The following is a 23,171-nucleotide window of genomic DNA, read 5'->3' on the forward strand; positions in this document are numbered from 1 at the left end:
TGATAAATACTTGCACAAATCAAGTCAATTTCTTCGCAAATTTTTAGTATGTCTGATGCTGTATGCTTATTCATTTTTGAAAATTTAGTCGAATATCTTCAAAATCGATATGATCGGTCTTATCGGTCTTATCGGTACTATCAGTATCTATCGGTTCATGAAGCTTTACATCTTCAACATAACCAGTATCATCGGTATCGGATAGATACGTAATATCCATGCTTTTGTGTCTATATAAATAAATATATTTTGTATCTACAGTTGTTCAATCACCCAGATGGAAACCCAACGTTGGGTTGCACCATTTGATTGGCTGAAATATGGATAGAGAGAACGTCCCTCGCTCACAGAAAGGAATTGGAAGCATGGTGAAGCTGTTCTGTGCGCTCGTTGGAGCGAAGGGAAACGCCTTTTTCTCCGTAACGATCGATGCGAGCGAGTCTGTGGATGACTTGAAGAAGGCCATCAAGAAGGAGAATGAGGACATCACGTGTGCTGCTCGCAAAGTGGAGCTGTTCCTCGCCAGGATGGGCGACAATACATGGCTCGATAGAAGCGGCGCGGAAGCTGTGACGCTCGATGAGAATGGACACCCCGAAGGCTTTGCACACATGGACGAGTTAAACTGGATTGAGGATTACTATGGCGAGGAATTTCAACCAAAACGAGGGGAAATCCACGTGTTGGTGGTAGTTCCATCGTCCAATAAGAAGCAGTGTTTGGACTGGCGGTCGACTCGGTGGGGATCGCACACTTATGACCCGAATTCACTGTACTTCGTGCTGGATAAAGAGGATGTGGACGAGTCCGGACTTCCACCCGTTCGCATGATGCTCTACTGCAGGCCAACTTTCCACCGCCAGTTCGAGTTCTTGCGCGAACGAGTATTGAATGAAGGTCATCTGGGCTGGATCCTCGGTCCTCCTGGAACGGGAAAGTCAACCACTGCCATGGCCTTCGCGTCGACTGTGAAGAGAAGTGAATGGATGGTTACATGGATTCATGTGGAGAAAGACATGGATCTGGAATGCGTGCGTCTTGTGGGCGAAGAAAGAATGACTCGAACCATTGAGATTGGGGGCGTAAATGAAGTTTTGCAGATCGATAACAACAAGAAGCACCTGCTGCTTGTTGATGGCTGGACAGCTGCAGACTCGTTTGTTGAGCTGACAACCAAGTGTCACCGATGGTTGAGGAGAGATCTTGTCAAGCGACGGCTGGCGTTTGTGTGTTCGGTAGCTTCTCGTGGTAAAGTTCAAGAGGGAACGGATATCCGGACGCGCGCAATGGAGTTCGATGTGTGGTCGTGGACCCTGGATGAATACCTTGATGCGATTAGAAATCGAGAGTTTTTTTTGGGTGTGGCGGCTTTGCTGGATGCTCCAGGCGGCGTATACGGACCAAGGTCTCCTATCGAAATGGTGGAGTCGAAGTATCACTATGCTGGTGGATCTTGTCGTTACATGTTTGACTGTACGACTACCGACGTCAAGGACAGACTTTGCCGGGCCGTGGAATCCGCATCAAATGCCGCGACTCTCTCTACAGACGGACACCGTTCACCGTTTAGCATCAATCGGCTCTACGCCATGTTCAAGCGACCAAATTGGGAAGGTACTATGTCGCCGTTGATCAGTCAGTATGCTGCTACAACAGTTGCTATCTTATGCGGTCCGGAGGCTATCAAGAAGTTCATGTCGATGCATCGAGACAGTTCAAACCCAGCATTGAATGGATGGATGTTGGAGATGGTGTTCTTCGCAAGTCTTCGAAATGGCGGTCTCACTCTTGTCGATGCGACAGGAAACACGGTTGACACGTGGGGTCAATCAGTTATTGTGGTTTCTGATGCAATACCTCCGATTGCTTCTGCTCACACCGTTTGGATCAAGCCAGAGAAATGGAACCAAGGCGGATACGACGCTATTATGGTGTGCAAGCGTACTCGGCATGTGCGCTTGGTGCAAGTGACGAGTGCCCACAAGCATTCTTTTCGTATCGAACACTTCTATGGATGGTTGAAGATGCTCTCGGAATCGCCCGAACGTTTTGAGGTGGAGACAATAGAGATAATCTTCGTCGCCGAGCAAGACAAGCTGAGCGCATTCCACTTCACAACGGTGACGGGAGATGGACTCCTCGTACCATTTGGTTGGCCAAAGGGTAAGGAGACAGGCTTGGTACGGCTGGTAGGGATTCGAGGGTTATATAGTTTGTAGCGTTATGCAAACTTCTATTCATCTCCTCTAATTCTATCTGCTACAATATTTACAAGCGACGTAATCAATCGTCGCATCGCCGATCAACAGTTGAGAGAAGTGTCTCACGAGATGACCGGCTGATATGTATGTTGATTGATGGTGTTGTGTCATGGTTGATGCTTGGTGCGAACGACACATGCTGCGACCTTTCTTGAGGACGATGTGATTAGACCTTGACGAAGAATTAAGCATCTCTCTGATAGCCTGTCTAAATCGATAGTGTCAAGATGGTAGCGATTTGCCTCCAATCTTGAGCTACTTCTTGAACAATGTATTCATCCACCAAAGCTCGTTGGTTCTGATCACCTTTATGATCTGATAACCTGCAGAACCACAACAAGGATTTGACAGATGTTACTGCTAATAGAGGTTCTCATGGAAGTTAACCCTTCTAATACGATTGTTACGGATTTTCCTGAATGCGTTTATACGATTGATAATATTCAGCGTTATCCGCAACAAACTTTGGAGAGCCTCAAATCCGCACATTGAAATTTGTATGGGATAATTTTACCTGGTCGATTGTGGCCGTTGAGACATGAGATTGTCGGGATGCGGCTAGGGTTGTTGGTATAAGAAGTGAGGGAGCTGTCAGTCGTTCATTTTGAGATCTGCGCGAGAGAGAGACCATCACTGCACGATGAGAGGCTACGCGATTGCCGCTGAGAAATCTCTGGGTCAAATTTGGAACGAGTTGACGAAGAAAGGTTGGTTGTTCAGGAAGTCCCTTGGCCTGAGTGACGACCGTAGGTATCTACCACCGGGAGGCAGTCTCAAGGGGACTGAGGGCGTAGACTACCTACTTGGTAAGTGTGCTAGGAGCTGTTATATGCCTCCACCAGCTCATTTTGTTCGTGCTTGCAGGAGACGAGAGTTTGATGAGGTATTGCCGCCGCCAGGGATGGCCGGAGTTTGAACCACTTCCCAGTGCGCCTCTACCTGCTGCCCAAGCCTAACCAACGAAACCGCGCACAGAATTGGTTGCGGCAAAGCCAACGCCGAAGCCAAGAGCAGTAGCAAAAGCCACCCAAGTACAACCGGAGTAAGTTGCTGCAGCGAACCTTAGTACAGCTGGTGCTGAAGTGAAGCAGTCAACCTTAACCACGACTGTCACCACGACCTCTGCTTCCAAAACGCCGGACATCAAGTCGTCTGCTGCCAAGAAAATGCCGGTCGCCAAGAAGCCGGTCTCCAAGAAGCCGGTCGCCAAGATATCGGCTGCCAAGCGGTGTGCAGCAAAGAGATCTGCAAGTTCAAGTAGTAGCGGTGCAGCGCGCCGCCGTAAGCGAGCCGCTGTTGACAAGACCACAGCGCAGGATACTACCCCAGGTGACTGCACACGACATCAGTATGCTATACAAGTATTAATGTTTTTGTTACGGATATGCCTGCAGCTGCTGTTCCGGATGCAGTTGTTCCAGATATTACTGATATTGATATTCCGGATGTGGAGGATACTGGTCCGGATACTACTCAAGAACCGGTTTCGGAGGTGACGACGACGAGTGCTGAGGTTACTTCCGACGATGGTACAACGGCCGGGCGATCGCTGCTTGATGCGTTTGGTTCGGACGACTTCTTAGATGCTTTTTGTAGAGATCGTTTGTTTGGCCCTCTGGAATCGGATGATTTGAATGTGGGCGAGGTAGACTGGTTGCTTGGCCTGGACTCTGACCTTGAAGGGGATGAAGAGTCAATGCTTCACGATGAAGACAACAACGCTGATCTGTAGGAGTCAGCCAATGGCAGCGTGGAAGATGACACAGAGGTTTCAGCGGATGAAGTGGATGAAGAACCTGTCACGTTCGAGCTTGATGCTGGTGATCTGGACCGCCTTCAAGAGGAGGAGTGGAACTACTTTGACGAGCGGCACAGTGGGCAAGTTCAAGTGGATGCTGCTCCGCTCTACGACGGACCAAGCAGTCCAACTAAAGCTGCTTTGGCTTATGCCGAAAACCCGTTGGCAATATTCTACTTCTTCCTACCCAAAGAACTGTGGCGTCGGATTGCTGCTGAGACGAACAAGTATCGCCTCGATAGTGTTGACGAAGTCACTCAAGGCATACGCCGACGTGCTCTCGAGAAGCGGTTGACGACCCCGTCCACAACTGTTCTGTCTGTAGAGGAGTATCGGGTCAAGTTGCGACGCAAGAACAGCATGTAGCCGCACGAGATAGTCCGGTATATTGGGCTGCTAATTGCAAGAGCACTGGAGCCGCGCCATGAAAGCCTTACGCGCCATTGGATCACGCGGACAGAGGGTGCGCTGTCGCGAGGCACCTTCGGCCAGTTTCTCAGCCGAGACCGTTTTCAAGACATTGCGCGGTACCTCCACTTCAATGACAACGATCTGCAAAGCTCCAGTGGCGATAGAGCCTTCAAGATCCGCCCTGTTGTCCAAGATCTTCAAAATACCTTTTTTTTCGCGGCTATCGGCTCGGCGCCCGCATATCGTTTGATGAAGGCATGGTGCCCATGCGTCACAGACGCAATCCTATGCGGCAGTACCTGTCCAACAAGCCCAACAAATGGGGCACCAAGTTCTACATGACTTGCTGTGCAGAGACAGCATACTGTTCGAGGTAAGGAATAGTTGCGGTCAGGATGATCCGGAATATGTTCGGGATGATCTGCGATGTGAACAGGAGTATACTGACTATGTTGTTTGTTGCTGTATAAAATCGACATCTATTGCGGTAAAGCTGACAAGGACGAAACTGCAGTAGCTCAGAAAGCTGAGAGAAGAACAAGGCAAAGACAAAGAACCGCCAGTGGCTCTGCAAGGTGTGTTCGGCGTTCGCAGGTCCCGGGGTGTTTTGAGACCAGCTACTTCTGTGCGGCCTGCACACGCGCGAAGCTCCGTGAAGAATGGGTTTTTGGTTTATGCCTCCACTTCAACAGTAATCCGGGTGATTCATTTGGTTCTGAGTGATGACGTCGTAGAGGCGTATCTGCTTGCCTTTGAGCGCGTCAATGATAGTTGTCTAAACTGGATTTACTCGTGAAATGAAGTGCTCCCACAACACTGAAGAGCTAGGTCATTGCGGAGACATTGCAACTCTCAAACAGCACTTGGGTTTGTGGCGACAGCTCAATGATTTGGTTGACAAAAATGATGGGCCTTTGCCACCGGCAAAGCATATCATTCCAACCGTCATTGCGACTTGGAATCGTGTGAAAGGAGTATTGATGTTTACTCGCGTTTCCTGAAGAACGTTCATGCGCGCCATCTCCACTTGCCGCCGCTTGGAGCTATTTGGATCCGAATGCTTTTGTCAATCGTGTACAACGCGTATCAATCAAGCAAGTTGCTACAAGTAAGTTCCTGCTCATTTTCCCTGAAGAATAGTACTAACACAACCAAAGAGCTACTCGTATTTGATGTTTGACACGCGGTGCGTCTCTTACAGCTCGTTTCAGCAGTTTAAAAGCGAGAACATGTCGTTCAACTCGTTTTTTAGTGAGGCAGCTGAGTGTATAGCTGAGTTGATTCCCGTGGAAAACGCTGATTTGGACTTCCACAACTTGATCGTAACTGGTGAAGATGATGACGAATCCACAGCAAGTGTTGCGATGTCTCCAAAAGCATCTACAGCCTACAACAAACTTAATCGTTTTAACGAGGAACCCGAGTTTCGACAACTGCGACTTTCGAAGCGCACTACCCACCACACTGTAAGCGTTTGTGCGATCTTGGTTGGAATTGTAACACAAACTGAGTTAATATGTGCATACAGGAACTTTTGTCCTCCAACAAGCAGCTAACTTGCATTGTTTGCTGCCAGTTGAATCATGACGAGGAAAACATGCCTCACTCTCGTAAAGGCTTGAAGACCAGATACTTCTGTACTATTTGCAACATGCCACTGTGCAAGGCTTCGCGATGGGAAGACGGAAAATCGTGCTTTGATCGATTTCATCTTCTGCGTCACGTGCTGAAGCCGTGCCAACCGTCATCATCACAGCGACCAAAGAAGATTCGTCCGCCACCCCCCTCCCGCAAGCGTTCACGTGACTCAATCGAGCCAAACGAACGTGCCATTATAAGATTAGTGGCTAGAAAACGGCGCCGCTCTAGTCGTTTGATGGTACGCGGTGCATAACTCCGATGGCTGCCTTCAAAACTTTGTCCTAGCGGCTAGGAGAAAATGCAGTTTTGGAGCTGCAAGTGAGGTCTCTCTTTCAAGCACCATCTTCATATTAATTTTACACTTCTAGGCTTCATCCTTCTTTACCTTATTGCTACATGTCTTCGCTTCGTAAATGAAGCTTTACTTTCTTGAAGCAAGCTCTAGTGACCTGAAGATGATCCAGTTAAATTTTATCCTTTTTTTCTCCTACCAAAAATGCTCACTGGGGTTAAGAAAAAAATACAATAGTATAACAAGATAAAAATGGTTTATACTAAAGAATCCTACGAACGCAACAAAGCTTCAATAACTGCAGTGAAGAAGCGATACTATGAAAAGCATAGAGAAAAACTTCTACAGAAACAAAGAGAATATGATCGAGCACATAGTGAAAACAGGAAAGAAAAATACAAGGCTAATAAACTAGAAAAACAAAACCCTATCCAACAATAATGAAACATTTTTTTGTTTGAAAACAATATTAATCACAATATATACAAAGACATTGTTATCTTGAACTACAATGTATTTAGTATTCAAAGACATTTTCAAAATGCCAGTCTCAAATGCTCTTAAGAAATCACAAAAGAACCGAAGTTAACTATATAAGTTTGCCAAGAAACACAATCTAAATGTTATATGGACTTCTACAACAAATGTTATGGAAAAAGCAGTTAACGCTTTCAAGCAGTCCAAAGCTAAGACCATCATTAAGTCAATGAGAACTTTCAAGGCTAACAATGACAACGCTGCTTTAAAAGCTATCAATACTACATCGCGTAAAGTTGAAATGCAACTTAATCGATTCTATCGTATTAGAAAGGATATTATAGCACCTGCTGATAAGAAACTATTAATTAACTTTAAGGATTGGAAAGGTGATGTTGTCAAATCATATCACGTGCAAGATCGATTAATTAACATCAACAATCTATTTATAGAACCAATACAGCTCTGGAGCAGATGTAGATTTGAAAGTACTACCAACTACATCAGTAGAAGTTGAATGGTTAAATAATCCATCTGCTATGGTTGAGATACCTGGTTATATTCGTGGTAAACCAAAACTATTCAAAAAAAGCATTCCATAGATGCTGACTATTGTGTGGCTCGTATTCGAATTGATTCTATTGGTGCGAAGAGACACTTTCCATTACTTAGTTATTATGATAACGGCAGTCGCAATTTTAGTAATGATATTGTTGATAGAGAATTTATTGTTGGTAAGCAATCGCTCGAAGACATTGTAGAATTTCAGGATGCAACATATACGGTAATTGAAGGTCGTTACTGGAACGAGGGGTTCAATGATCAAATTACTAAAACCATCAGAAAGATGTTCAACGCACGACTTCAATACAAAGCAGAAGGTAATACTCTGCAAAATGTTATTAAACTAATGATTAACAGCTCGTATGGAAAATTACTTATGAAGCCAATCGTAAAACAGAAGGTACTTGTAAGTGGAGGTCAACAAAAGATTCTGGAATACACTAGAAAAATATTCATAAAATGATTTCGAGAACACCTATCAACGATAATCTGTCATTATTCGGAGAACATAAGGCATTGACACAACACCTGTTCATCTCGACATTCAAGTACTCGATTCCAGTAAGCACATTATGAACAGAGTTATGTGTCTCGCGGAGGACATCGACGCAAAAATCTGGTATCAGGACACTGACAGTATGCACATAGATTATTATGGCGTTAAACGACTTTCAGATGCTTTTAAGCTTAAATACAACAAAGAGCTAATAGGTAAACAGATGGGTCAGTTCCATGTTGATTTTGAGCTTGAAGAATCAAAAGGTAATATCTATGCTAAGGAGTCTATCTTCCTTGGTAAGAAGAGTTATTTGGATATTCTTGCTTGTGATGGTAATGATGTTCAGGGAATTCATATTCGTATGAAAGGTATCCCTGGTAAACTACTTGAAAGAAATACATATGAAACATACTTAAAACTCTATAACGGAGAGCGTATGTCGTTTGATTTGAGTGAGCTGTGTTCAATCATTATAGACACGAAATCGCTAAACGTTTCAAAGCGATTGAATTTCACAAGAAACATATCTTTCAGTTAGTATAAGCAAGTTTCGTAAATGGACTCTCTACTAACTAAGCTCTATTATGATCCAAAAACGGGATTCATAGGTGCAACTGAGCTGTACCAAAAAGCAAAAGCAATTTTTAAAACTATAACGTTAAAACAAGTCAAAGAATGGTATAAGTCACAAAGTAGCATTCAGCAGCATTCAATCCAAAACAGAAAGTATTCTGAATTCAAAATCACAAGCAACAATCCCAACGAATGGCAAATGGATCTTGCATTCTAGAAGAAGCAACCTATATTGATAACAGTTAATATCAACAGCCGAATTGGATACGCTAAATTATTGAAAAACAAACAAGCAGCTACGGTTAAAAAAGTTATTGATCAATGCATTACAGAGCATAAAGTGTCAGCGTTGATGTCGGATAATGGATCAGAATTCACAAATAATGTAATTGAAAGTTTTTTTTTGATAAAATTTCAGTTACCCATGCTAACTCTATTCCAGGAGATCATACAGTTCTTGGAAAGATAGATCGTTTTATCAGAACAAAGGCAAGACTAACAAAGATGCAGGATACTATGGGATTTAAGAAGCTTACACAAAAGCTTCAGAATATGCTATCTCTACCTACAACGATACCACTCATTCAACCATAAAAGCTTCACCAAATGAAATGGAAGGGAGGGTTGTTTTTGACGAAATTGAACACAACAAACGAGTGATTAAGCAAATACAAAAAGACATTCCAAGTGGTTCTATTGTACGTTATCGCTTGAGTCCGAAAACATTTGAAAAGGAAGGAGCAAAATACTCAAAAACTGTGTACGAAGTAGTTGGATTAGGTGGATTAAAGATGCGTATTAAGTCAAAGAATAATAATGTTCTATACAAGCCAGTCAATGACCTAAAAATTGTAAAAGCAGAGCAAACTGACGCACCAATTAATAATAATCAAATCTGGGAAATAGAAAAAATTGTTGAACACAAAACACTAAAGAATGGTAAGCACAAGTATCTAGTCAAGTGGGTTGGATATGATGACAGCTCCAATACTTGGGAGCCACAAGCCAATCTCAGATTGGTTAACAAGAACAAAATGTCAACAGCGGCGAAAAAATATTGGTCTAAATATAAATAAACATGGCATGTAACAATGTACAAGGGAAGCCAAAAAGGGCAATTACTGTACTCAGCATCATAATATCATCCAAATACAAATGTTTAAGAAGGAATTTTCTGTAATACATAAGAAGAACAGAATACTCGCTGAGCAAAACAAGGAGCTACAACAATATAAAAGGCAGATAAATATGCTTAATGAATTTGACCTCATCAAACATCAATTGATTCAAATAATCCGTATATGAAATTCAAGTATCTAATTGCTGATAGACGGTACCAATCTCGCTTGGAAGAGGTATTCAATGTTCCGTTTGATCAGATCGAAAAAAATATATATAGGAACCTACTCTATGATAGAAACGTTTTTGTGTTATCCATATACAAGTAGATATTGGTCTGAAGCCCAGACGAATTCATTCGGGACTGGTGATCGCTTAGAGTCTGAAGCTTCCTCCAGTTTTACGCATAGAACGTAGTTTAGCCATCTTAGCTTTCATCTCAGGCGATCCTTTTTTTTGGAACACCTACTCCAGTTAAATCCTTTACGGTACAGCATTTACTAAAGCTGGCTGTCCAGTATATGCTCCTAAGGCTTGAGCGCCTGTGTCAACAGCCCCGGATACAATTGGTTTAATAACTGGCCATACATTCTCTTTCAACCAAGGCCATGCTTTATCCTTGATCCAACTCCACAGCGACCCTCCACTCATTCCAGACCCCGTAAGAGCGTCACCGTCCATATTTAATGAAGCAGCGATTTCACCTGGTGAAAACACAATTGATACTCCTTTACCAGCTTGAGCAGCCTTTTTCCATTTTTTCGCATTTTCTGGATGCAGAGCTAATTTCTTTGAAGTGCCTTTAACTTGACTAGCAGTGAATGTTACTTTCAATGTCTTTAGGAACTTCTTTTTCTGAGCGTCTGAGAGCTCATCGCAAGTGACCGTAATATAAGTGTTCATATTTGCGTAAACGATGTATATTTCAAGAAACAAAAAGGATTTCAAAAAAATTAAATAAATGTTCAGCTCTATAGTGCAAATGTCTTAGCTTTCTTATTTTTTTTTTTGAAGCCCTCGGAGCGTCGATTCATGATCCTTTCATCATAGCTTTCTCTTTACTGAAACCGTTAGTACTCTCTTTTATTATAAATTATTGAGAGTTTGCAATAGTCTTTCTTGGTTACTACGCGCAGGGATTTGCCTCGAAGGTTTGGATATCGCACTTTTATAATTTTTGAATTCATTATCTATTAGAACCTTAGGTTGCTACACAAGTTCTCTAAGCTCTGCTCTATATAATAAAATACGATTAAAAAGCTCGTCGAATTAATTTTAATTCTCTTATTAATCGTCGATTCAGAACATTGTGAACTCACGTTCACAACCGTAATTAGCCCAACAACACATGCTATTGCGCAGAGACTGCAGCAGCTCCACCGTCACCAACTACCCACTATAATAACGCCGCTTCCAGATTCTCACCCATAGCAGAGCAAGAAGCAGACACTCACCCCAGCTAGCTGATTCCTCTCTCTTCGTAGGTCGGCGAAGCTCGCACAATCGCAAAGAGACGACCTGTACACAAAGCATTACCACCTATCACCAACACAACGAAAACGCGGTCCAGTAGCACCGACGGTTCCGTCAAGAACGCGCACAGCCTAGCTCTCTCTTTCCTACCCGCTGCGCCTTTCAGACCTTATCTCGCCTACGACATGCAATAGCTCAGTAACAGCACCTACCCAAGCAACCGCTTGCACCCAAGCAGCACGATTTTACCTCGACGAGGAAACCTTCCTTGTCAAGCGCCTTCGCGTCTCTTTCACGCCTTGTTTAGGCCTACCCTTTGGTTTTTACTTTTCCATTTTACCAGGTATAACAAGTATCGAAGGTTGTTACTTTAAAGAACAGCTCGTTTTTAGCCCCCAAGCAGGCAAAAACTTTTTATGATATTTCGTAAGGTCCCCATACTAAAAGAGAAATACCCTTTTTGATAACTTTGGCCCCCTGGTTTGATGCCGGTTTAAATAGAAACTCATCCAACATTCTAATCGTGAAGCATCAGAATACCTCAACGGAATGAGCAAGTGTTATTAATACGGTTTTTTCATCTGCTTTTGGTCCCAGAAAAGATGATAATAAACTGCGATTCCATACCAATCATTGGTAAACACTGAATCACAGAGCAACTCTAACACGTAAAAATATTAAACCCAGAGTAACACTAATTGTAGGGGGATAATATATCCAACGAGCTTTTCGGGATCAATACATTGTGTAAGAAGTAGCTCAGGAAAGGAGGCAAATCGCTACTATCTCGACACTATCGGTTTAGACAGGCTTTGAGAGAGAAGTTTACTGAGCAAAAACCACGAAAGTAACCATGTATTCAGTTTGAAAACTTGCAGCTAATTTGACACACCAACTTTTGCCAGACTGCCTGGGCCAGACGATCAAGGTTTTCTTTCGTAGCTCTTTCGCCATACTTGTCAATCAACTGCACCAGCGCCGGGTCCAGCACAATTGTCCGAGAAACGTTGAGGGTGGACCGTGTGAGAATTTCAGCATCAACTCGCTTCAAAGTGGAGCTCGCTTCCATCACTTCCACTAAATCAATCCAGAGACGTTTTCCTCCGTGAAGAATCACGTTTGGCACGCGAGGATCTCCATGCACCAGGTTATTCGCGTGAAGCTGCCATAACAGTTCAAAGAGGCTTCGTACTTCTTGTTGTGTCCTTGGGCGAGGCAGAGGTTCCCCAACTGGAGACAGCAATAGTGCTGCACCTTCAGGAGTTATGACCTCTCCCACAAGACTTGTTGTCAAGCCTGTATGCTGGGCACACGTCAAGGCCTTCTTCTCTTGATAAAGATGTCCCACGGAACATTTCTCCACAAGTTTTAGTGCAAAAACCTCCCCTTCGCGTCGAATGACCTTAAACACGCGTCCATGAGCGCCACGACCAAGAAACGCATCGCCCTCCACCACGTCGACGCCCAAACACGAGCAAGCAAGAGTCAAGAGCGACACCCACGGAGATACGTTGTCAGTAATGAAGTTCCGAAACAATGATTTCGATCCGTTGTTGGTCCACTTTGCAATTTGAACTTTGACAACGACCGATTTGTGGCTTTTAATCAACCAAAATGAGCGGCGATCAAACAGAATAGCGCTTGCTGGTGCCTCGGGGAGAAGATTCTGTAGATATCGTGCCACTTGTCCAAACGCAGCTTCAGTTATGGTGAGCTTGCTTTCGAATAGAATGAGGCAGTCAAACAATTCTTCCTCTGCTACTCCAAACCGAAATCCACTCGGACGTGGCACTCCATCGTTTGGTACTGGCTTGCCACGAAACATACCGCGGTGAGTCGCAAATCCATCCGGTTGAGATCTTTATTCTTGGTCACAACTGCGTACTGGGACAACCATTCATATCTCTCGCTATTGACGAAGACCATACCACAGCTGTGTAAGATGTCGCTGAAATACGGAGTAATAAAGGCGTCGAAATCAGTCTCATCCGTAATGGCGTCGGCTTTAATCTGAGTTTCCTCCGACCAAAATGCTTCTCCATCTCCTATTGGCGCAACTTCAATGATCAATTGGTCCTTTTCCAATCTTCGAAGCTCAAGTTGACCCAATGCCGCATCAGAGTAGGAGTTTGACGGTTTGTGTGGCAAAGAGGCCACAAGTTGCTCAAGTTGCATTTCAAGCCGCATTTGCCGAACGTTAGTCTCTCGAAGCAGAGCCCATGAATCGTGTTCGCTCGTGGCACCTTCCGGAACCACCACCAACACGTGGATTTCCCCTCGTTTTGGTTGAAATTCCTCGCCGTAGTAATCCTCAATCCAGTTTAACTCGTCCATGTGTGCAAAGCCTTCGGGGTGTCCATTCTCATCGAGCGTCACAGCTTCCGCGCCGCTTCTATCGAGCCATGTATTGTCGCCCATCCTGGCGAGGAACAGCTCCAGTTTGCGAGCAGCACACGTGATGTCCTCATTCTCCTTCTTGATGGCCTTCTTCAAGTCTCCCACAGACTCGCTCGCATCAATCGTCACGGAGAAGGCGTTTCCCTTCACCCCAGCGAGCGCACAGAACAGCTTCACCATGCTTCCAATTCCTTTCTGTGAGCGAGGGACGTTCTCTCTATCCATATTTCAGCCAATCAAATGGTGCAACCCAACGTTGGGTTTCCATCTGGGTGATTGAACAACTGTAGATACAAAATATATTTATTTATATAGACACAAAAAAGCATGGATATCACTAGCAGTACGTATCTATCCGATACCGATAATACTGGTTAGAATACAAGGCTTCACTGGGAATAAAAAAATAGCTTAAAATAAAAAATAGCTTAAAATAATTCAAAAACAAATAGAAAAGGAAGTTTCATATAATTAAGATATACATATATCCGTTTCCAGAAAATATTCGTCAAGTCAGTGTTTTTACTTCCCTTCACTGGAAAACATCAAAATTCGTTTCGAAAGTTAATCAACTTAGGCTGTCTCCCCAGTATGCATTTGTGTTGAAGCAGTTACGATTTTGTGCCAATACCTTTTCAACTTATACATAAAATACAATACATAAATTCTAAAGTATTGTGATGCTCTATATGGCCTTGAGAAATCTTCGTCGCCTGCGGCAGGTGATCTGCCTATTCTTCAGCTTGTTGGCACATTGATATCCAGTGTCGCCGTGTACATGGAGCAAAATAGCATACTTTTCACATTACCTTGGTAATCTATTCAAAGCAACGGTTTACCGTCATAGGAACATACTTTTGAAGGATTTCCAGTATACCTAACAGCAGCTCGACATGAATGATAACCAGACGCCATTTTCCCCCTGTTTCCTCGCTCAATTGGACGTCAAAAATGTCGCCGCCGTATTAATGACGGCAGCGACATCGTCCACGTGCGCTTGGATAGCAGCGTCGTCGTCCTCAAAGACAATACAGTCAGAGATGCCTGGGAATGCAGCTCCCTTGTATCCCTCGTAGAATCCCGGTCCGAAGATCATGTGCTTGAACCACGGACGATGCGGAAGTCCAGCATCAGAGAGCAAATAGCGCTCAAGACTCACGAGCTTCTTGTTCCAGCTATGACGCTCAGCTTCAAGCTTGCGAATCTCTTTTTTCTTCTTTGGATTCTTCTTGGCAAACTCTGCAATTCGTGCTTGAAAGACTTCAGCGTTGCTGCTAAACTTTTTGATCGCTTCATGGAGCTCAGCATAATCAACGTGACGTCCCATTTCTGTCGTGATCTTCTCGTAACCAGCCAAATCCTCTTGCATCACAAGTCCGTAAGTAGAGAAGTCGAATGGAACGATAGCGTTGTCCACTAAGCGCAGTGTGATCAGACCCCACCACTTCGCCATCGTGGTGTGCGTTGCATAGTGCGGGTCACCTACAGTTTCCATGTACGGAATGCTGTCCATAGTACTGTGATACGTTCCGTACATCGCAGTACCGACAGTGTACCCCAGGTTTGCAGAGATAATACCAAGGTGCTGGTAGAACGCCGTAAAGTCAGTACCGGAGCCCAAGAACTGGATAAGATGATCAGGAGCCAACGTCCCATCATCGACGCCAGCCGCAAGGCTCGATCGTCGAATAGCAGTCTGACTTACCCACTGCTCGTACAAGTTCTCAGTAACTTCGACGCCATGGAACGGATTGCCAGGAATGAGTTGTGCTGTTTCTTGGAGAAATTTAGCGATCGACGGAGTGCCTCCCGAGCTCACGAAAGGACCAACCACGTTGTCCACGTTGACGTACGCTACTGCCTGCTTCTTGAGTAATTCGGCGTGATCCTCTGCGAATTCCGTACTGCCCAGTAAACCCAGTTCCTCGCCATCCCACGACGCGATGACAAGAGTACGACGTGGCTTCCAGCCGTCCTTCAGTAGGTCACCCAGTCCACGAGCAATCTCCAGCATCACAGCCGACGCACTGGAAGGGTCAACAGCACCACACACCCACGCGTCACGGTGATTGCCGATAATGACCATTTGATCCGGTTCTTCAGTGCCTTCAATGGTACCGATAACGTCCCAGATCGGACCAATACTATTGTCCATAGCAACATCCAAATTCAATACTGTAGCGTCATCGTCACCCACGAAGTATCCACCGTTGTCCAGGTTTAGTGCACCTTGCCAAGACTGAGGAGCCTTCTTGCCTCCAAGTGACTCGAGAATGTAGCGAGCCTGACCGTAGGAAAGTGGCAGTGTAGGGATGTGTGGGATGGTTTTACACTCTTCCTTGCTCAGATATGGCTCGCCAGGTAGCGATGGGAAGCCCGGAGTAAGTGGATCGCCACCATAGATCGAGTTGTACTGCACTGATCCACGTTGGAAAGATCCTTCTGGTCTCCATGGGCCTTCCGGGTAAACTGGTCCTTGAGCGTATCCGTCATCTAGTGGGTCCGAGTAGATCAACACTCCAGCCATGCCATGTTGCTCTGCTAACATGACCTTGAGGCCTCGGAAATTGCCTCCATACCTCACTAGTGCGATCTTTCCCTCCAATGTGACGTTATTGTCTTTTAACCATTGGAAATCCACAGGTCTGGCGTAGTTCACATACACAACTGAAGCTGTGACGTTGCCAGAGTCCGAGTATCCGAGATATGGGGGCAAAGCATCATCGTTACTGGTGCACGAGTCTCCTGGGATACTGGCTTCGGTCAGGTTTAACTCTCTGGCTGCCTCGCTTGGAGCAAGAATGCTCAGCTTTCAGTGGATCGGCAGTGATAGCAGTGGGTAATACTCCACGATCTCGGCTTTAAGTCCGAAAGACTCAAACTGTTCGGCTGTAAACAGTGCCGTTTTGTAGTCCTGGTGGCTACCGGCCGGATGGGGGACACTGGCGTATGCTCCGTGGAATTTACGGATCTCTGTGGTGTCCACGGAGTCCAAGAATTTGCTCTCGAGCTTCGAGAGACCATCACTCTCGTTTTGGTCCTTGTGTTTATGACTGAATGTCGTGGTCTCGTGTACCTCATTCTGGGCCTTCTGATGTACTTCGGGGGCCACCAAGGAGCTTATTGAGCTCGTTTTGCTTTCCTCTCGTCCTCTAACGGAGTCATAATGGCTCTGCAGCAGCATGTAGCTGGCTACGACCAGCAACAACGTCGCAATACCCACAGAACGCCATAATTTGCTAGACACGTGCGGTCTCTCGCCGATATCGGGAACCTCACGGCCGTGAAAGGTTCCATACACCTCCGACGGATCCTCCAGTGTCTCATGATCGTCATATCTAGTGCGCGCGGGCCCGGGACTCGCCAGCGGCGTCGTCAACGGCATCATCTTCGACTGTCTCCTACACGCCCTTTTGCAGACTGAAGTACACTCATATGACTTTACGCAAGTGACTTGATTGGCTAATATGGAAATCTGATTCTAACGGCAAGAACACAAAATAAGGTGCTAAACACTATTTGATGTTAGAAATGCCACATGAAATTGGGAGTTGGGTCCTTGACGACGTCAACCATTTTGAAGTTGTGCCATTCGGCAATTGAGCTACTCGAAGTCTAAGGTATCCACTGCGATGTCGGTCCGAGACGATCTCGTACAGCAAGGTGTGCGCTTCCTGCAGCACCCGAAGGTGCAAGACACGCCGCTGTCGGAGCGACTGCAGTTCTTGGAGAAGAAGGGGCTCACACCCAAGGAGATCGCGGCGGCGCTCAAACTCAACGACGAGAAGAATGCGGCACGCGCGGCGCAAGCCGTTGCCTCCGTTGTACGTACATACACTTAAATTAACTGTAATCAGCATTGTCTTGCATGCTAATTGCCGCTATTTTATGACTATAGACGAGCGGCAAGAGCGGGGAGCGACTGCAAGGACGCGTGGGCGTTGTTGTGGGAGGGAATGTCGGGTTAGGACAGCTAATTGCCGTCAAACTGGCCAAGGAAGGCGCAAAACTCGCTATTATAGGAGCCAAGGGAGCAGACGCTATAAATTCGACCCAGACCAAGAGTGTGGAGGCTCAGATCCGAGGGCTGGAGGGTGCAACACCCGCTAAGGTCTACGAAGGGGAGCTGCAGAGCTGGAGCTTCATAGATGCAACGTACGCAGCTATCGCCAAGGAGTTCGGACGCATTGACTTCGTAGTCAACTGCGTTCCAGCTCCAAAAGACAGTGGCGTGAAGCCTACAGCTCTAGTAGATGTGGATGCTGCAGCGTGGGATGAAGCCATGGGGGTCTCTGCCAAGGCAGTCTTTCTCAGTTGTAAGCGCGCAGTGCAGCAGATGCTGACGCAGGACAACGGAGCTGTTCGTGGACGTATTGTCAACATCTCATCGCTGTACGGAATGGTCGCGCGCAAGGGCCACTTCACATTTGGTGTGGGCAAAGCAGCGATCGTTCAACTGACTCGCCAGATCGCGGCCGAGTACGCGGCGAGCGGCATTGTGTGCAACGCGGTGGCCCCAGGATTTATTGACGACTCCATCAGCCGTGACGATTGTCTCGCTCCAGCATCGAATAACCGGATTCCAGCTGAAGAGCCTGGCAAGGCGATGGATGTGGCCAACGCAGTCACGTTCCTTGTATCGGACGATGCTCGCTACGTTCACGGCGTCAACTTGCTCGTGGACGGAGGCTACATGGCTTGCTAGAACCAGCATTAACCAACAATCCACCTGTTTTGCTGTTGTTTCCCTGTATTATAAGACAAAGTCTAGAACTTGCCGCCTGTGAAGACGTTGATGGCATACGAGAAGGCAGCAAAACCAGCGCAGCCGAGACACTGTGCCTGGATGCCCTGGCCAGCTGCCAAAGCTGCACCCGTCGCACAACCTGCCACCAGTTCATTGCCCACGTCGTGTCGTCCACGGATTTTCTCGGTCGCGCACTCGAGACCTGAGAACATGGCCGAAATGACGAGGAAGTTGTTACCCCAATAGCGGCACTTGCCTGCTGTGACTCTCCATGATCCGGCCAGCTGCAACGCAGTATCAATGTTGATTAGCCTCACAGCGCATGGTTCAGGATAGTAATAAAAGAGCAGCCGTACCGACTCGCGCCAAGGTACTTTGGGCAGTTCTCTCTGGCCGGGGAGCGGCACAGGCGGCGTGATGCCTTCGTAGCTGCCCAACACTAGACCGAAAACGTTGCCCATGACGTACCCTACAGTGATAGATACAACAGAGAGTGTTAGCTGTAATTATTTCAGTTTATTCGGCACAATAAAACGTACCCATGGCCGCTGAGAGGAAGAACTTGCCAGCGCACGACTCCGTGATGGGGTTGGGCTGTTGCCATTGCAGGATCTGCGGCGGGTACGCGGGAAGGAACGGATGAATGCCCACGGTGTCGTGAAGTAGGTGCATGTTGAGGAAAGAGCGAGGAAACAGGAACGGGTTGGGTGGCGTCTCCTTGCTCAGGTCCTCCACGTGCACGCCCAGCCGTGCGTTGGCGTCGTCCTCTCCATTGGCCATTGCACCAAGTCAAAAATGTGCGTGCTACACGAGATCTACAAAAAATATGGTGTGGTAGACACGATTTGGTTTCAGCCAATCAAACGGCGAAGCTGCAACGTTTTTGGTCCGATCCATAATAGAGCACTTAAGCAGATTGAAAACGAAACGAATTCCTGAGAAAATCTGATAATATCTGAGGCAGCGGCGCCGTTTTTGGGACGGTAAACTTCGTTGCCAAACACAAAACAAAACGGAATCAGAAGGAGAATTTCCCCCGCTGGCATGGAATCTCAAGGAGACGAGGCTCTGGAGGCAGCGTCACCTCAGCGTCAAGTGACCCTGCTGCTTCATCTGGCGCGCACAAGAAGAATCCAAGGCGACTGGGAGGCCGCACACCGTCTCCATCGGCTCGCGCTAGCAGTGCTAAACGACGCAAGCCCTCGCTATTCTATTCCTCGTGTCCGCTTTGATATCGAGGAGGTAACAGAGGACACGTGCCTCTTCTTCCATCTCCGCTATCTATGGCCGATGGCCGAGCGCGCTGAGTAGCATATTTTATCATGTCGTCGAGCACATCAGCTCAAGGAGCGGGTGGCTCTTAGAGGGGAATCTGGATTTGATTAGCTCAAGGTTAGCGGAGTATAGCAGAGCGGTGCACGTGCTTGGAGCTGAGCTCGCCTTTGTGTGGGGTTTTGTCGACGGGACAGTGAGGGGTACCTGCAGACCAACTGGGGCTGATGCGCAGCGAAGTGTTTACAACGGGCACAAGAGAAAACATGGGCTAAAATTCCAGAGCGTTGTGACACCGGATGGTCTAGTCGCTCATCTTTATGGCCCGGTTGAGGGCCGCAGGCACGATGTTGTCTTGCTCCGACAGTCTTTTTGAGCTCTGGCGACGACTCTGCGCGATCCTCGTCCCCGTCCTCAGAAACTGTGACGCCTTGCTGCTCTTGGGCGTCGCTCGAAGTTGACTGAGCCAGCAAGAGAGGCCCCTCTCCAGACATGTGCAGCGATGCGTCTTCTGCGTCTCCACCTGCACGGAAGTCTCCATCAATTAGATCACTTAGCGAGTCGTCGCTCTCGATGCTGGCCATTGACAGGATGGAAAAAATGTTTGGCAGGAATGCTGCTCTGTTCTGGAATTCGTTTTCGTTGTGCACTGCTTAAGGTCCTTTTACACAGTCGAAACGAATCTCTGCGATGCTTTTTTTCGTTGCGAATAGCGTTTTCGTCCTCTTGTTTAAGGCTCTAATAAACTTGAAGGGTTTGTAGTTTTCGTGCTTCGCAATGAGGGATGGAGCCCGACACCGCCGAGTAGGACCTCAGTACCGTGACGTTGAGAGGTATCACAGGCGCATACTCACCGTAATTGCGCATATTAGCACCGCAAAAGAATTTGTACACACCGTATGCGGGGCCGAAATCACACAGCAATGTCCTTACGGCACACGCTTAGGGATAGACTAGAGACTGCAATTATCGTAGACAAAAATATTCCTGGCATATACCTTCTCGTCTATACTTTCAAAATGCGTTCCACAGAGCGGAAACTCAAATACTGTCACATACTATCCCTGGTTCCTCTATTGTGTTTAAGCTTATGCGGTTATTATTATCCCAGAATTCTACACTTGCAACCGTATCCAATCGACTCGACGAGCTCTCCATTAGTGGTATTCAACCGGAGATGCATTAACATACGTTTAAAATGCAGTGAGTCGAATGTATTTTAATGAACAAGGACAAATATTTGCCTGGCAGACACATTTCCATGCCGTGTAAAGTTTGCTCCGATCACGACAACCAAAATAAGCTGCTCTAGAAAACATTGGAACTAGAAGGGTTGCCAAAATTGAACCAACGTAGAAAACCCAATTTTGCTGCACCTTCGGTGAGAGCCATGCCTCAGCGTTTGATGGAAAATCTTCTACTAACATAACATATAATAGTGATATATCCGCATTCAATGATACGATACACCAGAGACCATTAGGCGCCCGAGCCTCCCGTCGACATTACTATGGCGTAGGCCAACGAGGTCTACAGTGTCATAATCAAGCTTTACTGGACCCTTCCTACCAAAGTATCGGTCACGAATAACAAATCGAGGTGTAACCTCGCACGTAAAATATCACCCATGGAGAGCTTGCTATAGCTTCAACTAAACACCAAAAGCGGACCAACTACAAAAAAATGTGTATCTCGCCGTCAACCCAGGGGGATTGAGGGTGTGTTATGTAAATCAGCCTTACCAACCCGTCTGAAGTGAATTTCAGCAGAATATAAACAGTTTAGCTGATTCATTGATAAGCATAAGCTGGTACTGAACACGATTTTATTATCAGCTAAAAACTAATTGTATTGTTTAAAATGATGCCATTCAAAAGGTGCAAAAAATAGAGAGTATTTGTTTACTGCCTAATCAAAAGACGCACTTAGTGCTGAACGATCCAGAGCAGAATCGCTGCAACTTCGAGAAGCCGGATACACTCTGGATCAGCCCCCACAAAGGGATTAGCACTAGCTAACATGTACGCTCACGTTACTCTTCTCCATCTGAAGAATTAGCATCGCAATAATTCTCACGCTCATGAGCCTCGAAAGAACTCGTGAGCCATGTGTTTTCTGTTTTCGTCGTCCAAACCATAGAATGCTGTCGCAATATCTTCACGGGTTGCAAGAATCGAACGTGCTCATCCACTTCCAGTGCATCGGTGAACAATCCCATGAAGTGTTTGATCGCTATGTCAGCTCTCGTATACGGGACCACTTGCTTTCCTTCTCACCGCAAAAAATTGAATGTGCAAGTAACTCCTGTGCTTTTGCGATTTTTGCAAGAATTCACTGATCATCTAACCATTTGAGCGTCTCTTCGAAAGTGTCCCTGTACTTAATGTTGTCGTAGATGATGCGTTAATTTCAGACTCAGGTTCGTCGTCACTTAGGTCGCTAGGCCCTACATCGTTGCTCAAATCACAGGACTGATGTACGGCGACGTTAGGTTGTTCCTAGAGCTCGATACTTCGCCCCCGAGCACCACTAGTTCCTGTATCGAGTTCGCTTGGCTGATGTTGGCGTATATGCGCGGCATGGTTGCCTGTCGCCAAACATCGATATAGAATTTTATCCAATTCTTTGTACATAAACAAAGGACGAGTACTAAACTCTCGTGCTTGCGGGTATCCTTGCAGAACTTGTTCCCACACAGCCGCTGGCGCTGTCGGTGTATCCGTGACAGGATCCCAATCAAAACCGCTATTGTTCTTAAGAGCTAAAAACGTTTTGTTCTTCTTCTTCAATCCGTTGAGTTTGTTTTGAAGCTTTTTCTTGGATGCCTGTTGACCGATTGGCTAGATCCTGTTTAAAGTGTCAGTATTTTAGTCCATGATGCTTTCTTCAAGTTACCGTCATACGAAGTACCAAGTCGCTCGACAACGTCCACCAGAATGTGAACAAAACGAGCAACACTCTCGTCAGTCCAGCTAAAAGAAATATTTGTTAAAGTTCAATACGTGATGTTGTGTAGTTTGATGTAAAATTGAAAATGATCAAAGAATTCAGAACAACCAATATCCCTCTGTCGCAACGCATGACACACTCTTTTGGAATCACATATGAAAGTGCTAACCATTGCCTGAGCGAGCTGACCTCTACTAAATAGAGGATTCCCCAAAACGGATGTATTTAACCACCGAAACGTTTGTGTGGATGTGTTGTTCGATCATCACATCAAACACTGTTCTTCTAACTGGAAGAGATGAGCGAAAAATACACGAGCCTCAGTGGCAACCGAGACAAGACCCAAAGCGACAGCGATTCAGAGCTAGAGTACGGCATTCTCATAGGCTTTTTGCCTTTGCTGCAAGACTACTTCACATCCAACTACAGTGGCGAGCGTCTCATGATTGTTTTGTACATTTTGTCCGGAAAAAGCAATCGAGATGCTCTAGAACGCTCTCAGCACGGTCCTGGTACAATTTCTACAGTCTTGCGACAAGAAATTGCTATTATTAAAGCTCGATATTACGAGTACGTACAGCAACCGACCAACAAAACGCCTACTAGAATTCGATGTTCCACGAAGTTTTTCCGTATATTAAAGTCTGTATCAGAACCCTAGATGGAACTCATGTCCCTGCCGTACCTCCAGCCTCAAT

The 23,171-nt window shown here is 46.0% G+C and overlaps 12 protein-coding genes across 13 annotated transcripts in view; 6 read left to right on the top strand and 6 right to left on the bottom strand.

Annotated features, from left to right (window-relative positions):
* The first annotated feature begins 326 nt into the window (after positions 1-326).
* Positions 327-2,308, top strand: PPTG_07157 (hypothetical protein). Its single transcript, XM_008901312.1, has one exon. The coding sequence runs from the start codon at positions 366-368 to the stop codon at positions 2,217-2,219; it is 1,854 nt and encodes a 617-aa protein (XP_008899560.1). The 5' UTR covers positions 327-365; the 3' UTR covers positions 2,220-2,308.
* Positions 2,309-3,427: 1,119 nt separating this feature from the next.
* On the top strand, positions 3,428-4,425 carry PPTG_07158 (hypothetical protein; the record flags this gene model as incomplete). Its single annotated transcript, XM_008901313.1, has 3 exons — positions 3,428-3,590; positions 3,656-3,989; positions 4,011-4,425. 3 exons carry the CDS (start codon positions 3,428-3,430, stop codon positions 4,423-4,425), a joined length of 912 nt encoding a protein of 303 aa, XP_008899561.1.
* Positions 4,426-4,727: 302 nt separating this feature from the next.
* PPTG_22034 (hypothetical protein) lies at positions 4,728-6,364 on the top strand (the record flags this gene model as incomplete). The annotated part of the gene is made up of 3 exons (XM_008901641.1): positions 4,728-4,843; positions 5,672-5,936; positions 5,999-6,364. 3 exons carry the CDS (start codon positions 4,728-4,730, stop codon positions 6,362-6,364), a joined length of 747 nt encoding a protein of 248 aa, XP_008899889.1.
* Positions 6,365-11,698: 5,334 nt separating this feature from the next.
* Positions 11,699-13,571, bottom strand: PPTG_07159 (hypothetical protein). The gene has a single exon (XM_008901314.1). It carries the CDS (start codon positions 12,931-12,933, stop codon positions 11,968-11,970), a length of 966 nt encoding a protein of 321 aa, XP_008899562.1. The 5' UTR covers positions 12,934-13,571; the 3' UTR covers positions 11,699-11,967.
* Positions 13,572-14,439: 868 nt separating this feature from the next.
* PPTG_07160 (hypothetical protein) lies at positions 14,440-16,053 on the bottom strand (the record flags this gene model as incomplete). Its single annotated transcript, XM_008901315.1, has 1 exon — positions 14,440-16,053. One exon carries the CDS (start codon positions 16,051-16,053, stop codon positions 14,440-14,442), a length of 1,614 nt encoding a protein of 537 aa, XP_008899563.1.
* A 264-nt stretch (positions 16,054-16,317) lies between these two features.
* Positions 16,318-16,893, bottom strand: PPTG_07161 (hypothetical protein; the record flags this gene model as incomplete). Its single annotated transcript, XM_008901316.1, has 1 exon — positions 16,318-16,893. One exon carries the CDS (start codon positions 16,891-16,893, stop codon positions 16,318-16,320), a length of 576 nt encoding a protein of 191 aa, XP_008899564.1.
* Positions 16,894-17,090: 197 nt separating this feature from the next.
* On the top strand, positions 17,091-18,633 carry PPTG_07162 (hypothetical protein). Its single transcript, XM_008901317.1, has 2 exons — positions 17,091-17,329; positions 17,404-18,633. The coding sequence occupies exons 1-2, from the start codon at positions 17,138-17,140 to the stop codon at positions 18,208-18,210; spliced, it is 999 nt and encodes a 332-aa protein (XP_008899565.1). The 5' UTR covers positions 17,091-17,137; the 3' UTR covers positions 18,211-18,633.
* On the bottom strand, positions 17,357-19,059 carry PPTG_07163. Of its 2 annotated transcripts, XM_008901319.1 has the most exons (3): positions 18,792-19,059; positions 18,609-18,721; positions 17,357-18,536 (listed from the first exon to the last, which is right to left on the bottom strand). In XM_008901319.1, the coding sequence occupies exons 1-3, from the start codon at positions 19,030-19,032 to the stop codon at positions 18,273-18,275; spliced, it is 618 nt and encodes a 205-aa protein (XP_008899567.1). In that variant the 5' UTR covers positions 19,033-19,059; the 3' UTR covers positions 17,357-18,272. The 2 variants fall into 2 exon arrangements, with proteins under 2 accessions (XP_008899567.1, XP_008899566.1); XM_008901318.1 differs by having other exon boundaries at positions 17,357-18,721.
* A 237-nt stretch (positions 19,060-19,296) lies between these two features.
* PPTG_07164 (hypothetical protein) lies at positions 19,297-19,563 on the top strand (the record flags this gene model as incomplete). Its single annotated transcript, XM_008901320.1, has 1 exon — positions 19,297-19,563. One exon carries the CDS (start codon positions 19,297-19,299, stop codon positions 19,561-19,563), a length of 267 nt encoding a protein of 88 aa, XP_008899568.1.
* A 265-nt stretch (positions 19,564-19,828) lies between these two features.
* Positions 19,829-20,065, bottom strand: PPTG_07165 (hypothetical protein; the record flags this gene model as incomplete). Its single annotated transcript, XM_008901321.1, has 1 exon — positions 19,829-20,065. One exon carries the CDS (start codon positions 20,063-20,065, stop codon positions 19,829-19,831), a length of 237 nt encoding a protein of 78 aa, XP_008899569.1.
* Positions 20,066-21,982: 1,917 nt separating this feature from the next.
* Positions 21,983-22,105, bottom strand: PPTG_22035 (hypothetical protein; the record flags this gene model as incomplete). Its single annotated transcript, XM_008901642.1, has 1 exon — positions 21,983-22,105. One exon carries the CDS (start codon positions 22,103-22,105, stop codon positions 21,983-21,985), a length of 123 nt encoding a protein of 40 aa, XP_008899890.1.
* A 666-nt stretch (positions 22,106-22,771) lies between these two features.
* PPTG_22036 (hypothetical protein) overlaps positions 22,772-23,171 on the top strand; it is a gene marked incomplete at both ends in the record, with an annotated part of 1,317 nt that continues 917 nt past the window's right edge. The window contains one exon of the mRNA XM_008901643.1: positions 22,772-22,985. Within this exon, the coding sequence (XP_008899891.1) occupies positions 22,772-22,985 (214 nt within the window). The remainder of the gene's footprint in view (positions 22,986-23,171) is intronic.

Source organism: Phytophthora parasitica, assembly GCF_000247585.1.
Source record: "Phytophthora parasitica INRA-310 unplaced genomic scaffold supercont2.11, whole genome shotgun sequence".
Lineage (NCBI taxonomy): Eukaryota > Oomycota > Peronosporomycetes > Peronosporales > Peronosporaceae > Phytophthora > Phytophthora nicotianae.